This window comes from Dryobates pubescens, chromosome 8, assembly GCF_014839835.1.
Source record: "Dryobates pubescens isolate bDryPub1 chromosome 8, bDryPub1.pri, whole genome shotgun sequence".
Classification (NCBI taxonomy): Eukaryota; Metazoa; Chordata; class Aves; order Piciformes; family Picidae; genus Dryobates; species Dryobates pubescens.
This window is the reverse complement of record NC_071619.1, coordinates 44,126,185-44,140,248: the sequence shown is the minus strand read 5'-3', so window position 1 is coordinate 44,140,248 and position 14,064 is coordinate 44,126,185. Positions and strand designations below refer to the sequence as shown.

The 14,064-nt window shown below is 45.0% G+C and overlaps 1 protein-coding gene across 1 annotated transcript in view; it reads left to right on the top strand.

Annotated features, from left to right (window-relative positions):
* The first annotated feature begins 7,085 nt into the window (after positions 1-7,085).
* Positions 7,086-14,064, top strand: part of PRMT8 (protein arginine methyltransferase 8) — a 74,038-nt gene continuing 67,059 nt past the window's right edge. Inside the window, exon 1 of the mRNA XM_009902852.2 lies at positions 7,086-7,244. Within this exon, the coding sequence (XP_009901154.2) occupies positions 7,170-7,244 (75 nt within the window). The 5' untranslated portion in view covers positions 7,086-7,169. The remainder of the gene's footprint in view (positions 7,245-14,064) is intronic.

The window sequence follows — 14,064 nt, the reverse complement described above, 5'->3', positions numbered from 1 at the left end:
TTAGCCTGGAGAAGAGGAGACTCAGGGGTGACCTTATTACTCTCTACAACTCCCTGAAGGGAGGTTGTAGACAGACAGATGTTGGTCTCTTCTCCCAGGCAAGCAGTACCAGAACAAGAGGACACAGTCTCAGGCTGCACCAGGGGAGATTCAGGCTGGATGTTAGAAAAAAGTTCTATACAGAGAGAGTGATTGCACATTGGAATGGGCTGCCTGGGGAGGTGGTGGAGTCGCCATCACTGGAGGTTTTTAGGAGAAGACTTGACGGGGTACTTGGTGCTGTGGGTTAGTTGTTTGGGTGGTGTTGGATTGGTTGATGGGTTGGACGCGATGATCTTGAAGGTCTCTTCCAACCTGGTTTATTCTATGTATTCTATGTATGTACTCCTGTATCTTGAATACTTCCTTCTTGAAGAATGTCCAGCCTTCCTGTAGTACTCCTTTACCCATCAGGACTACCTCCCAAGGACTTTGTCAATCAGTCTCCTGAACAGGCCAAGGGCTGCCCTCTGGAAGTCCAGGGTGGCAGTTTCACTGATCTTTGTTTCCCTAAGAATTGAAAACTCTGTCATTTCATGGTTGCTGTGCTCTGGACTGCCTACAGTTGTTACTTCCTCCACAAGTCCTTCTCTGTTCATAATCAGCAGGACAAAGAGTGCACCTTCCCTATTTGGCTCCCTCACCAGCTGCATCAGGGGTAGCGATCATGAAACCTCTCCCAGCTTCTTACAGAATATTTCATTCACCTTCATCCTAGCTGGATGGTCTACAGCAGACTGCCACCACAGTATCAGCCTTGTTGGCCCTTCCCCTGATTCTTACCCATACAGACTCAACTCTGTCATCATTACCACTAATTTGTAGGCATTCATATGTCTCCCTAATATAGAGGGCTGCCCCACCATCTCTTCTTTCTCACCTATCCCTTCTGAAAAGTTGGTAGCCATCGATTGCAGCTGTGTGAGTCACCTCACCAGGTTTCTGTGATGACAGCTATCTCATAGTTTCTTGCTCCAGCTCCTCTTGTTTATTGCCCATGCTGTGTGCATTGATGTATATGCAATTCAGCTGGGCTAATCATCCTGCCACCATTTTGTGGGGAGAAGCCCTAATTCCTACCTGACTATTCTCAGCCACTTCTAGACTCTGCAGCAGAGTCTTTCACCAAATCATCTCAAACATATCCATCTACCTGTTAAACCAGGGGACCCCCAGCACTGCACACAGAATCAAAGATGCATCCTCATACTTCCTTTGCTCTGTTGGCCACTTTCCATTAACATAAATAATTATAAAGTTCACCTTGAATGATGATATTCAACCCAGTTTCATCACCACCCCATAACCCCCAGATACTTTCCATCAGTATTGCTATGATGTCTCACTCTGTACTAATGCACAGGATTATCCCATCTCAAGTGCAGACTTTTGGATGTCATCCAAGCTAGTGACAAAGCTGGCAATAAGTCTGAATCTTCTGAAGACCAGCACGGCATTATTGCCACACTCAGCAAGTAGCAAAGCAGCCTCAATCACAGCTGCTATTATTGGAAATCTGAAGTAATACTTCCCTTTCTATTTTCTGTTTAGCAGTGGTAATACTTTGTGACCTTCACAGTACTTATACATGATCTATTTAAATTCAGAAGGTGCTTTTGACATCTCCTGGCTATGTAATAAATGTACTTATACTACCATGACATTTTCTTCAGGACAAGTACTCTTTTCCTTGAGATCTAACAAAACAGTGGATCAGAAGTCTCTACCCATGCTCAGTTCTAATGGCCAGCTGTGACCTGTAGATAACTACATATGTCAAGAGGACCTACATTCACATGTCTGAGGGTAGAATTTGTCCCCTAAACAGTTTGAAAGCTCATACATCTCATGTTCAATGTGTGTGCATACAACTACCTGTATGTGTAAATCACAGAACTGCAGAATCACTCATGTTGGAAAAGACCCCTGGGATCATCAAGTCCAACCATTGAGGCTACTCTACAAAGTTCACCCCTAAGCCATATCCCAAAGCACTCTATCTAAATGACCTTTAAACACATCCAGGGATGGTGACTCAACCACCTCCCTGGGCAGCCTATTCCATTGTCTGGCTACTCATTCTGAGAAAAAAAAAATCTTAATGCCCAGTCTAAACCTACCCTTTTGAATCTTGAGCCATTCCTTCTTGTTCTATCACCAATTACCTAGGAGAAGAGACCAGCACCAACCTCTCTACAACACACTTTTGCATAGTTGCAGAGAGGGATGAGCCTCCTCTTCCTCAAACTAACCATCCCCATCTCCTTCAGTAACTCTTCATCAGATTGATTCTCCAGGCCCTTCACAGCTTCCTTGTCCTTCTCTGCACTTGCTCCAGTACCTCAACATCTCTCTGGTATTGAGGTGCCCAATACTGGACACAATACTCAAGGTATGGCCTCACCAGTACTGTGTACAGGAGGACAATCACCTCCTTACTCCTGCTGGACACAGTATTTCTAATACGAGCCAGAATGCCATCGGCTTTCTTGGCCACCTGGACACACTGCTGGCTCATATCAGCTGCCTGTAGGTTAGAACCCCCAGGTCCCTTATCATCAATAAAGATGTTAAACTGAAGTGGTCCCAACACTGAGCCCTGAGGAACACCACTTGTGACTGGCTGCCAGCTGGATTTAACTCCACTGGTCACCACTCTTTGGGCCCTTTCACCCAGGCAGTGCTTTATCCAGCAGTGCATGTGTGCACCCAAGCCACGACCAGCCCATTTCTCCAGGAGAATTCCGTGAGAAATGGTGTCAAAGGCTTTTCAAAAGTCTAGGTAGGCAATATCCACAGCCTCTCTCTCATGCTGGCAACTGTAAGACCGGGAGGTTTTTGTGGTATCTGTAAAGCATCAACATCACATTCAAGTATGAGCAGTCAGTACTATCTGTGTGCACAAGGCAACAGAGGAGGATACAAATAGATGCCAAGGTTAAGTCACGCAGTATCTGAGGAAGGAAGGACATATTAAATCTCTGCCTTTTGCCCGTTGCTGAGTGCTTTTGAGTATCCAATGTCTCATTTAGCTGACTAAACAGTGATTGAGCTGTAACAGAAACACAGACCCAGCTGCCAGAGAAAACTGGAAAATATGTCCTGGAGTAGTTTTGAAAAATCAAATTATTTTTCTCTATATAGAACCCTGGCTGATTTTAGTTTCCACTAAGCTAAGTTTAGCTGTGTGTTATCATCTGAAAGTAGAAAAGACACATTAAAACTACTGAGGTTAGCCCAAGTGCATGCTGACTAAAACTACATGCCTTCACCAATTCATGACACAGCAGAGAACCACACTGTGACAAAGACTGCAGAGAAGGTAATTTTTCATTTCCATTTTTTTTTCCTTATTCTACCATCTAGAACTCTAAGTACTTACTTTAAAAAATAGTTCCATAGCACAAGACTGTGAGGATAGCTTTGGAATACTGTAAAATAGCTTTTATCAGCAATGGTATGAGGGTTTTCAAGTTTGAAGAGTTTTACCACCTTCAAGACTCTACGAATGCCCCAAAGAAAGTGGGAATGGCCTGCGTCCATTTCTGTCATTATTTGAGCCAAATACTTAGAAGGTGTGAAATAAATTCTATAAACAAAGGAGATGTGAATAATCATTGAAGAAAACAGTAGCAGCAGTGAAGAGCTTATGAAAGAACTTTAAGTGTCAGATTAAAAGCGAGTGTAAAGGAGCAGCAAGAAATCAGAAGCTTGTGAAAAAATGTAATGATCAAATTGCTCTGCAAAGTATCTCACAGAGGTCAAATCTCAAGCTGTATGGCTGTGTGACTATAACCTCCTCTCCTTTTCATATCATAGAATCACAAAATCATGGAATGGACTGAGTTGGAAGTGACCTTATAGATTGCCTAGTTCCAAGCCCCCTGCCATGGGCAGGGACACCTCACACTAGAGCAGGTTGCTGAAGGCCTCATCCAGCCTAGTCTTAAACACTCCAGGGATGAGGCATTCACAACTTCTCCAGGCAACCTGTTCCTGTCTCACCACCCTCCTAGTGTCTAATATTTCTTCCTAATGTCTAATATTTCTACCCTGCTCTAGTTTAAAACTGTTGCCCCTTGCCCTATCACCACATGCCCTTATAAAAAGTCCCTCTCCAGCTTTCCTGTAGGCCTCCCCCTCAGGTACTGGAAGACCAACAGTTCTCCCTGAAGGCTTCTATTGTCCAGGCTGAACAGACCCAACTCCTTTGAGCCTATTCTTGTAGGACAACTCTGATCATCTTTGTTGCCCTCCTCTGGACCCTCTCTATGGCTTTTTCTTGCAGGCTCCAGAGCTAGATACAGTGCTCCAGAGCTAGATGCAGTACTCCAGGTGTGGTATCACAAGAGCAGAGTAGAGAGTCAGAATCACTTCCTTTGACCTGCTTTTGATGCAGCCCAGGATATGGCTGGCTTTTTGGGCTGCCAGTACACATTGCTAGCTCATGTCAAGTGCTTCATCAACAAGTACCCCCAAGTAGTTCTGTGCAGGGCTGCTCCCAACCCACTCATCACCCAGCCTGTATTTGTGCTTGGGATTGCCCCAACCCAGTGCAGGACCTTGCAAACTTGGCATTGTTGAACTTCATGAGGTTGACACGGGCCCACCTCTCCAGCCTGTCAAGGTCCCTCTGGATGGCATCCCTTCCCTCCAGCACGTTGACTGCACCACACAGCTTGGTGTCATTGGCCAACTTGCTTCAGGATGCGCTGGATCCCACTGCCCATGTCACCGACAAAGATGTTAAACAGCACTGGTCCCAGTACTGATCCCTGAGGGATTCCACTTGTCACTGGCCTCCATGAGGACATTGAGCCATTGACTGTAAGTCTTTGAGAGCAGCCATCTAGCCAACTCCTTATCCACTGAGTTGTCCATCCATCAAATTGATGTTCCTTCCAATTTAGAGACCAGGATGTCATGCAGGGCAGTGCTGAACAACTTGCACAAGTCCAGGAAGATGCTATCAGTTGTTCTTCCCTCCTCCATCAACGCTGTGTCCCCATCATAAAAAGCCACTGAATTTGTCAGACAGGATTTGATACCATTGTGCCCTATATGGCATACTTTCATTGTCACTTGGCATTTCAGCATACCACACACCTTCTGCTTCCTTGTGTTGCTTATTTCCATGTAAACTATCACAAATCCCTGAAATCTATACCTACTGATCTGTAGCTGAACACGAATTTGCAAAGGTCATTCAAATGAACTAGAGAAATTTGCTTAATTTTCATGGACCCATCTCCTTATACCTACAGGGTAGGAGAACAGTTTTGCTCTTTAATTCACATTCTTTATCTCCACTCCTCATTTTCAGGAATATTTCAGCTTCCTGTGTGCCCAGGGACCTCCTGTTATTTTGGCAGTACTTCACGGTATGTCAGTATTCCAGAGGTCAGCTGAGGATCCACTCTAGTTAAAAGGCACTAAAATAGGCTGCAGAGGACAAAAACTCAAAACCCCAGATCTATCATAATCTGAGCCAACTAGATACTTAAAATATGCATCAAAAGTAATTTTTCAAACCTCTTCTCCAAGTCTCCACTGGCACCCCCAGAGGAGATTATTTCAAACTACTCAGAGTAGTTTGAACTCCTGTTCAGGCCCTTGAAATCCTTCGAGCAACACACACCCACACAGCAGCATTATTTTCTCACCGCCTCCTTATAAAAACAAAAAAGTAACGTGAGAATAGTGGGCTGGAGATGAAGCTGTTGAAAGTGCAAGTTGGAAAGATTAATTATGTAATACGCCCCCTCTCCCGCCCTTTCCCACAGCAACATGAGTGAGGTAAATTTAATCCTCCCTGCTGACAACTCAGAACTAGAAAGTACCCGGAGGAGTGAAAGCAAGATAAACGTGTGGGGAAGGTGGCAATGCACTCCCACAGAAGAAGATGTCATTAGGAAAAGGTTAAAATGAACTTCAAATCATCTTTAGCCCCTTCCCTCCCCAGCAAGACCCCTCTCTCCACCCCCTCCCTTTTCAGCAGGAGATGCAGCCCTATCGGCACTGTATTTCTATGTAGTTCACAGCAATCTGATGGAGTATGGCCCTGCTGAAAAACTTCCAAGTACAACAGAAGCTGGGAGCACACACGCGCAGGTCTGCTCCGAGGAGAGAAGCTGGAGCAGACTTTTGAGATTGCTCTCTAAGAGCCTTGCCGAGAGCCCTTGTGAAGAAAAGCCTTCCTGATTTAAAAGGAGGGATGGAGAACAAAACCAAATCCTACATGTCTGCGAGGCAGACAACGTGTGTCTGTGCATGCATGCTTGTGTGTGAGAGGATGCTGGCGATGGCTGGGGGGGGGGGCTTCATACGTGTTTTGGTTTGTGGCTTTTTTCATAATAAAGACACAGGAATTGCAATTCCTATAGAAGGGCACCGAGCTCTGCCCAGGAGTAGGAGTAGGGAGAGAAAGAACAGGAGAGGGCAGGGCAGGACGGGGGAAGGAGGAGGAGAAGGGGGAGGAGAGGAAAAGGACAAGGAGGAGGAGGGATTGCTATTTCAGAAGATACACATAGGAAGAGGGTGGCAAATTCTGTGACCATCTTTAAAGGAAGTTTTTTGGAACCTAGAGAGAAAGAAGAGCCCAAAGAAGCAAAATAAAGGGCTATGATTTCCTTGTCCTGTTGCTTTGTCTCTGGCTCCCTCTGCCTCTGGAAGAGCAGCCACAGGACACAAAGATGCCCAGTTGGTCACTGCACGCCCAAGTTCAGTTTAGCTGGTGCTTCTCTTCTCTTTAGCCCAACTGCTTTCTCTGAAGGGGAGGACTCGCAGCCCGGCAGCCTTTAGTTTAACCTGAAGAGCGTGTGCCGCCTCTACCCATACCAAGAGCTCAGCGGAGGTGGAAGAGGGGAGAAAGAGGACTTGCAAGTGCCCAAGGAGCTCCCGATGCCAAGAGGAGACAAACATTTCTGTGGACGACGCAGAAAGGACAGAGCTCACTGAATTATTGCTGGGGTTTGGGGTTTGTGGGTGGGGGGGTTGGTGGCATTTTTCTTCCTTTTTTTTTTTTTTTTTCCCCTCTCTCCCTATCTTTTGACGCGCACCCGTGTCTGGAGACCTTGGAAAACACAAACAAAAACACCAGCCCCGAAGACCCAGTCCCTTGGCTAGCTCTTATGGGAATGAAACATTCCTCCCGCTGCCTTCTCCTCAGGAGGAAAATGGCGGAGAACGCCGCCGACAGTAGCGAGGTAAGGATGCGCGGCGGAGCCCGGCGCCCGAGCTCCTCCAGCCCCGCCAGGCGATCCCTTAGCAGCAGCAGCAGTAAGTGCAGATAAACTTTCCTGGGTCCCTGGCTGCTCCGGCTAGTCCCTGCCGCCGGTGCTGCCATGATTTCCCGCATGCCCCACACCTCCTTTCCCCCCGGGCAGGGAACTTCGCGCCCCGCTGAACCCCTCCCGCGGCTCGGCAGCCTCCCGGAGCTCCTGGCTTTCCGCCTGGGTCCCCGAGAATGTGGGTGGGCCGGAGTGGGCCAGGCGGGGGGAGACGCCGTGCAGGAGTGCCGTGCTTTGCCTTGCAGCCCAGCGGGCAGCCCTGCCGGCTCTCCCGATTTTCTGCAAGAATCTCCTCCCCCTGTACCTTCTGTTTCCTCGGCACGGGGCTTGAGCAGCCCTTGTTTACTTGTCTAGGGCTGTACTGACCTCGCTGAGGTCACCGAGCAGAAAGCTGCGGGATGCAGCCCCAGCTTCTCTGAGAGCATGTGAGGAGACAGGCCGAAGTGCCAGTGCGTGCCAAACTTCCCGTTTCTATAAACAGACCTTCCACTAATTGACGTGCACTTAGCGAATTGACGAACGCGACACACGGTTGCACGATAGGCAGCACAGCCCTGCACAGACCCCCAAGCATTATACCCAAGCTGCAGCGACTTTGCCCTCACCTACACCGGGGGCACTGGCTCCTCCCCAGTTGCCCTGCGGAGGTAGTTAAGAATAAAAGCGCCACTTAAGTGTGGGTGAGCACGATTGTTCTCTCTAATGTCTTCTCCTTTCGGGTAGCCCTCCCAGTATGTGCCCTGCTCTCATGAATATCGCATTTCTCTTCCTCATAGTGCTCTCTCTGCTTCGTAAATATGCCTCCTTTGCCATGCCAGGTAAAGAGTAGAATTTTCTTGATGTGGTGGAAGCATAAAATCAAAGAACATGCCAGCCACTGCATAACAACCCCGTACAGTACTGATTTCAAGAGAGGGATCTATAAATAGCAGAAGTCTGGCTGCACATCTGTAAACTGTGGCAGTACTGACAACACGTATGGCATTAAAGGTCCCAGAATCCTGAGCAGTATCGCAAGGAGAAATGTACAACCACAGCCAGTTCCTTACAAAGCTGGTTTTCAATGGAAATTGCCCTTAGACAGGGAAAATAGGTGAGAGGAGCTCTTTAAATATTCCTCTACTACTTCAATTCCCCATTAGTACATTTTCGTTGTTCAACTGCTTTGGTCTTTCTGCTTGTGCAATGGTGCATGCACTGCGATGTCATTTTATGGAGAAGGCTTTCTTAACAATGACAGTTTTATTCCAACGTTGCATACAACTTAGGAGACTATTAAAATGCTATGCTTCCTCTCAGATTATCCATCAGTGACATATTTGTGAACTGAGAGTGAAAATGTTGCAGATGGGGCATATCCTGCTGCACTCTACCTTCAGAAAATCAGAAAGGATACATTCATAACAGCTGTCAAATATTTTCTATTTTATTAATTTTCACATTTGTGATGTTAAGATTTGTTACAAACCAGAGAAGTGTACCAAGCAAAATACACCAAGACCTGTGAAGCTGTTCCGCCCATTGAGCATCTATATTTAGCAAATATAGCAAATTTGACCTTCAAACCTGTATTTCTCTAACTTTCTCCTGAAGTTAGCAAATGTTCTATGACAGAAGGAATACAGGACAAAGCATCTCTTTTGAACTTACCACAGTGTTAGAGAAAATTAGGAATTGATATGGATTTGCTTCTTCTGAAACCAATGACAGTATTGATGCTCACTAAATTTCTGAAGTGCTTCGTGACATGATTATAGGATGACAAACAAAGAGTTAAAACATTTAACAATGGTTAAAATGCCTCACTTCCAAGTAATTCCAAAAACCTTCTGGTTCTTACTTGGATTGATATGAGGCAATTACTTATGGTACAGCTTCACAGTTTTGTTTGGGTTGTTTGGTTTGGGGTTTTGATGTTGGTTAGTTGTTTGGTTTTGGTTGTTTTGTTTTTTAATCTAGCACAACTAAGAGCATTATCAAACCTCTGGCCAAATATGACAAAGTGTACTGTTTCAGTAACAGGGTCGTTCAAACAAACAAACAAACAAACAAAACCCCAAAACAAACAAAAAGCCCAAACTCTATTGAGACAAAGAATATGGACACTGTATGAGAAGTTTTTAGTCCCTTAATTACACTCCAACTACCCACCATTAGCCTAAAGAATTTAAAGAAATTGCAACAAATATAGACAAACCAGCTAAAGTAAGACAATGCTCAGTTTCCTCAAACAAGAGAGTGGAAGAGCAGCAGCATTACTTTTCAGCCAAGGAAGAGACCTTATCTTACAAGGAAACCTCAAGTGTGCTCCTGTGGTGCCACATTGTACAGACATTGTGGTGGTTTGGCCCTGGTTGGGGACCAGATGTCCACCAAAGCCACTCTATCATTCCCCTCCTTAGATGGACAGGGGATAGGGAAAATATAACCAAAAGCCCACAAGTCAAGGTAGAAGCAGTTTAATACAATGAAAAGCAAAAGCAAAGGCTGTGTGTGGAAAAACAAAGATGTTATTCCCTACTTCCCATCAGCAGATGATGTTTGGTCACTTCCCGGCAAGCAGGGCTTCAATATGTGCAGCAGTTGCTCCAGAGGATGGATGCCATCAACACTTCCTTCTTTCACTTAGCTTTTCTATCTGAGCTGATGTCATATGTCATGGAATGCCCCTTTGGTCAGTTTGGGTGAGCTGGCCCAGTTGTGTCCCCTCCCAAGATCTTGCCCATCACTCAGCCTCCTGTTGGGGGGAAAGTGTTGGAAAGGCATGGCCTTGGTGCTTGACTTAGCAATAGCAAAACAGTGATGTGTTATCAACACCCAGCTACATCACTGCAAAGTACAGCACTATCAAAGATGCTCTGGGGAGAATTAACTCTAGCTCAGCCAAAACCAATACAGACATTTGCATTAACACTATCCCCATAGCCTTATAGTCTGATACAAAACATAATTCAATGAGTGGAAGTATTGCCACAATTGCTGTTGCATCATACATCAGGCTCAGAATAGTTTTGTAGTTCTATTGTACTGATAACAGCCTACTAGAGTTTAAGTGGAACTGCTGGGGTTTTGTGTATGTTGATAGCAGGCTTGAGAGTACACAGTGCTTTATAAAAAACTAAATTCAAGGAGAATAAAATTTTAAGTCTTTTCTACTTAGAGCCCAACTTAAAGGCCATAGGGGTCCCACTAATAGGAGGCTTGTTGGAATGGTGTTGGATCCTTGTTTGGAATGTATACAGAGAAAAAAAAGGTACAGAAAACCTCTATTCCCCTTGGCCATCCCATGAACTTTTAAGTGAAGTTCCATTGGAACAATCAGTGAAATAGTGGAACAAGTTGGAGACATTGAAGGTCTGGATTGATAGGACTCTGAGCAACTTGGTCTCGTTGGGAATGGCCCTGCTTTTACGGCAGGGGAGCTGAGCTAGGTGGCTTTTACACACATGCTACACAGTGCATTCTAGGAAAAGCTGTAGAATCCCTCATTATTTAAAAATGAACATGTGTATTGCTAGTCATGAGAGAAAGCTTGCCTAAATAAAGCAGAACGGTTTGCATCAAGAACAGAGAGCAGAGCAGAGCGGAGTTCTCTGCAAATAATGAAAGGCACTCGGATAATAAAAACAGTGAAAGAGAACATGTTCATTGAAGCACATACTCAGGAAGAGTCAGCAAAATTCATGGTGCAGACTGGTTGTAGATTTCTATTTCTGTGCCTTTTTATTTTAAATTTATTTTAAATGGAAGCCATATTGATAGTAGACCTGATATCAGTGAAAGAAGTGAGATCTCAGGAGTGTGCCTGAGTGTAGTTTGTGAACTTAGGCTGGGTGAAGGGAATAGAATCACAGAATAGTTAGAGTTGGGATGGACCTGTACAGGTCATCTAGTCCAATCCTCCTGCAGTGAACAGGGACATCTCCAGCTAGAGCAGGTTTCTCAGTGCTCTGTCCAACCTTACCTGGAATGTTTTCATAGATGTAATAGCTACCACCACTTTGGGCAACCTTTCCAGTGTTCCACCAGTCTCAGTGTAAAAGATTTCCTCCTTACATCTATTCTAGAGCTGTGCTATTTTCATTTAAAACCCCTATTGCAACAGGCCCTTCTAAAAAGTCTATTCCCATCATTCTTATAATTCCCCTTTATGTGCTGAAAGGCCACAATACGGGCTCCCCAGAGCCTTCTTTTCTCCAGTCTGAACAACCCCATCATTCTCAGCCTTTCTTTGTAGGAGAGCTGTTCCATCCCTCCAATCTTTATTGTGGCCTTCCTCGGGACCCATTCCAGCAGGTTAATGTCCTTGTGCTGAGGACTCCAGAGCTGGCAGAGTTCCACCAGAGTGGCATAGAGAGGCAGAATCATCTCCCTTGATCTGTTGGCCACACCTCTTTGATGCAGCCCGGTATACGACTGCCCATTTGGGTTGCAATCACATGTCACCAGCTCATGTCCAGCTTTTCACCAACCAGTGCCCCCAAATCCTTTGCAGGGCTGCTCTCAATTCCTGCATCCCCTAGCCTGTATTGATGCTAGGGATATAGCCTTAATACAGTTATTTTACTGTAGAAAAATGTCTCTGTACTATCTTTATATCTGATAGGCCTCTTCCTTTCACAATAGAAAGCCATAGTGCACATAAAATGTGTCTTTGCCCCTTTGTTAAGTGAAAAGCAAAAGTGTTTATACTTGTAAGACCTATTTCCACCAGGTAAAACAGTGTTCTAACCATGCCTACTGGAAACAAAGGCACTCTGATCTCAAGACAGATTTACCCTCATGTAAATGCACCAGTTTCAGCAGAATTATTTGTGATTTATGTAGATTCAAAGCCAACTCACATCTATATATAAAATCATACTTAAAAGGATGAATCACCAGTGGCTTTGCCCAAGAATAAAGTTTTCATAATTCTGTTTCAGGATTGTACAAAAATGTTGAGTGTACTTTTCTCCTATCCCTTTCTTCACTGTGTTTAGAAGATGAGTCTGAAGCAGGCAAATGCTTATTTTCTTGTTAACATAAAACTACACAAGTCTGATTCGTATCGACATGGCTATCAACAACTGCTTTTGAAAATACATTATTGAGATATCTTTTTAACATATATGGTTCAGAACCTGACATAAATTGCTGAAGATCTTTGAACACTTCAGTAACTATAGTAGTAATAATGCAGGAGTGCTATGTACACTGGCTTACTCGTGTGCATTAGTAGCACTTGGTGTGATTTCATACTGGCAGTGTAATTGAAACCCTTTCTTACCCAGCTTGGATAATATGGAGCAAAAGTAATTCCTGTAGAACTAGTGGGATTACCTGTGTTCTGAATGTTCTGAATGTTAGATACATACATTTAGGTAGGTTGGATTGGTTGATGGGTTGGATGTGATGATCTTGAAGGTCTCTTCCAACCTGGTTTATTCTATGTATTCTATGTATTCTATACTAAGTTTCTTAAATAGCTGCTGAAAACACATCTAAGTCAATTGTAGTATTTGCAGCCCTCTTGAGAACAAATTTGGTACTCAGGCCTGGAGTTGATGGGTTCTTAATCTCAGTGTCTGTGGTGGTTTGAAAGGAAAGGCTCTGCTTTCCCTCCCCCACTGAGAAAGAGACCACGGCTAAACCCAGTCAGAGAAAATGAGATTATATTTTACAAGGAAACAGATTCTATGTAACACAACAAATACAGGGATTTTACAATATATACAGGAATATACAGCAAATGAACTCAACCAGAAACCAGACCCCCCACAGAGGGGGCTTCCCCCTGTGCCCCCTTCACCCCCCTACCTCCCTTCTCCCCCAAAGAGGTAGAAGAAGAGACGAGGACGGTTAACAGGGCAGGAAAGGAAGAAAGGCCTTGCACAGGAGTTAGTATCTTATCTTAGTTGGCCAGAATCCCAGAAGCAGATCCAGCCGAGAGGGACAGCGAAGGAAGGAAGACTGAGAGAAAGTTCCCAGCTCCCCCGGGTCCAATCTGACCTCCCACAATCCTACCAATGAAATTCGTTTAGAATACCAAAATATTTTACAAACATTTAGCCAGTGTGCCCCTTTCTTAAAGGCACAGCGTCAAACGGCCACAGTGTCTTACAACAAAATTTCTCAGACTAGGTAAACCAAAACTACATCATGTTTAATGGCAGAATATGAATGAGTGTACTTCATTAGGCTAAATGTGGGAAAAAAATTAGAAAGGCAAAAGCCCATTTAGAATTTAGACTGGCCACTGCTGTGAAGGACAATAAAAGATGTTTTTATAAATGTATTAATGGCAAAAGGAGAGGCAAGGACAAGCTCCACTCTGTAGTGGACATGGAGGGGAATATTGTAACAAAAGACTACGAAAAGGCTGAGTTACTTAACACCTTCTTTGCCTCCATTTTCAATAGCAGGACAGGTTGTCTGCAGGACAAGTGGCCTCCTGAGCTGGCAGATGGAAACAGGGAGCAGTATAGTTCCCCTGTGATCCAGGAGGAAGCAGTTAAGAGACCTGCTGAGCCACTTGGACCCCCCACAAGCAAACTCCTAGCCAGGCTGTCAGCCCCTGGCTTGGACAGCAGCACTCTGAGCTGGATTAGGAACTGGCTGGAGGCTGAGCCCAGAGAGTGGTGGTGAATGGTGCCACAGCCAGCTGGCAGCCAGACACTAGTGGTGTCCCCCAGGGATCAGTGCTGGGCCCCATCCTGTACAATATCTTTATTGATGATCTGGAGGAGGGGATTGA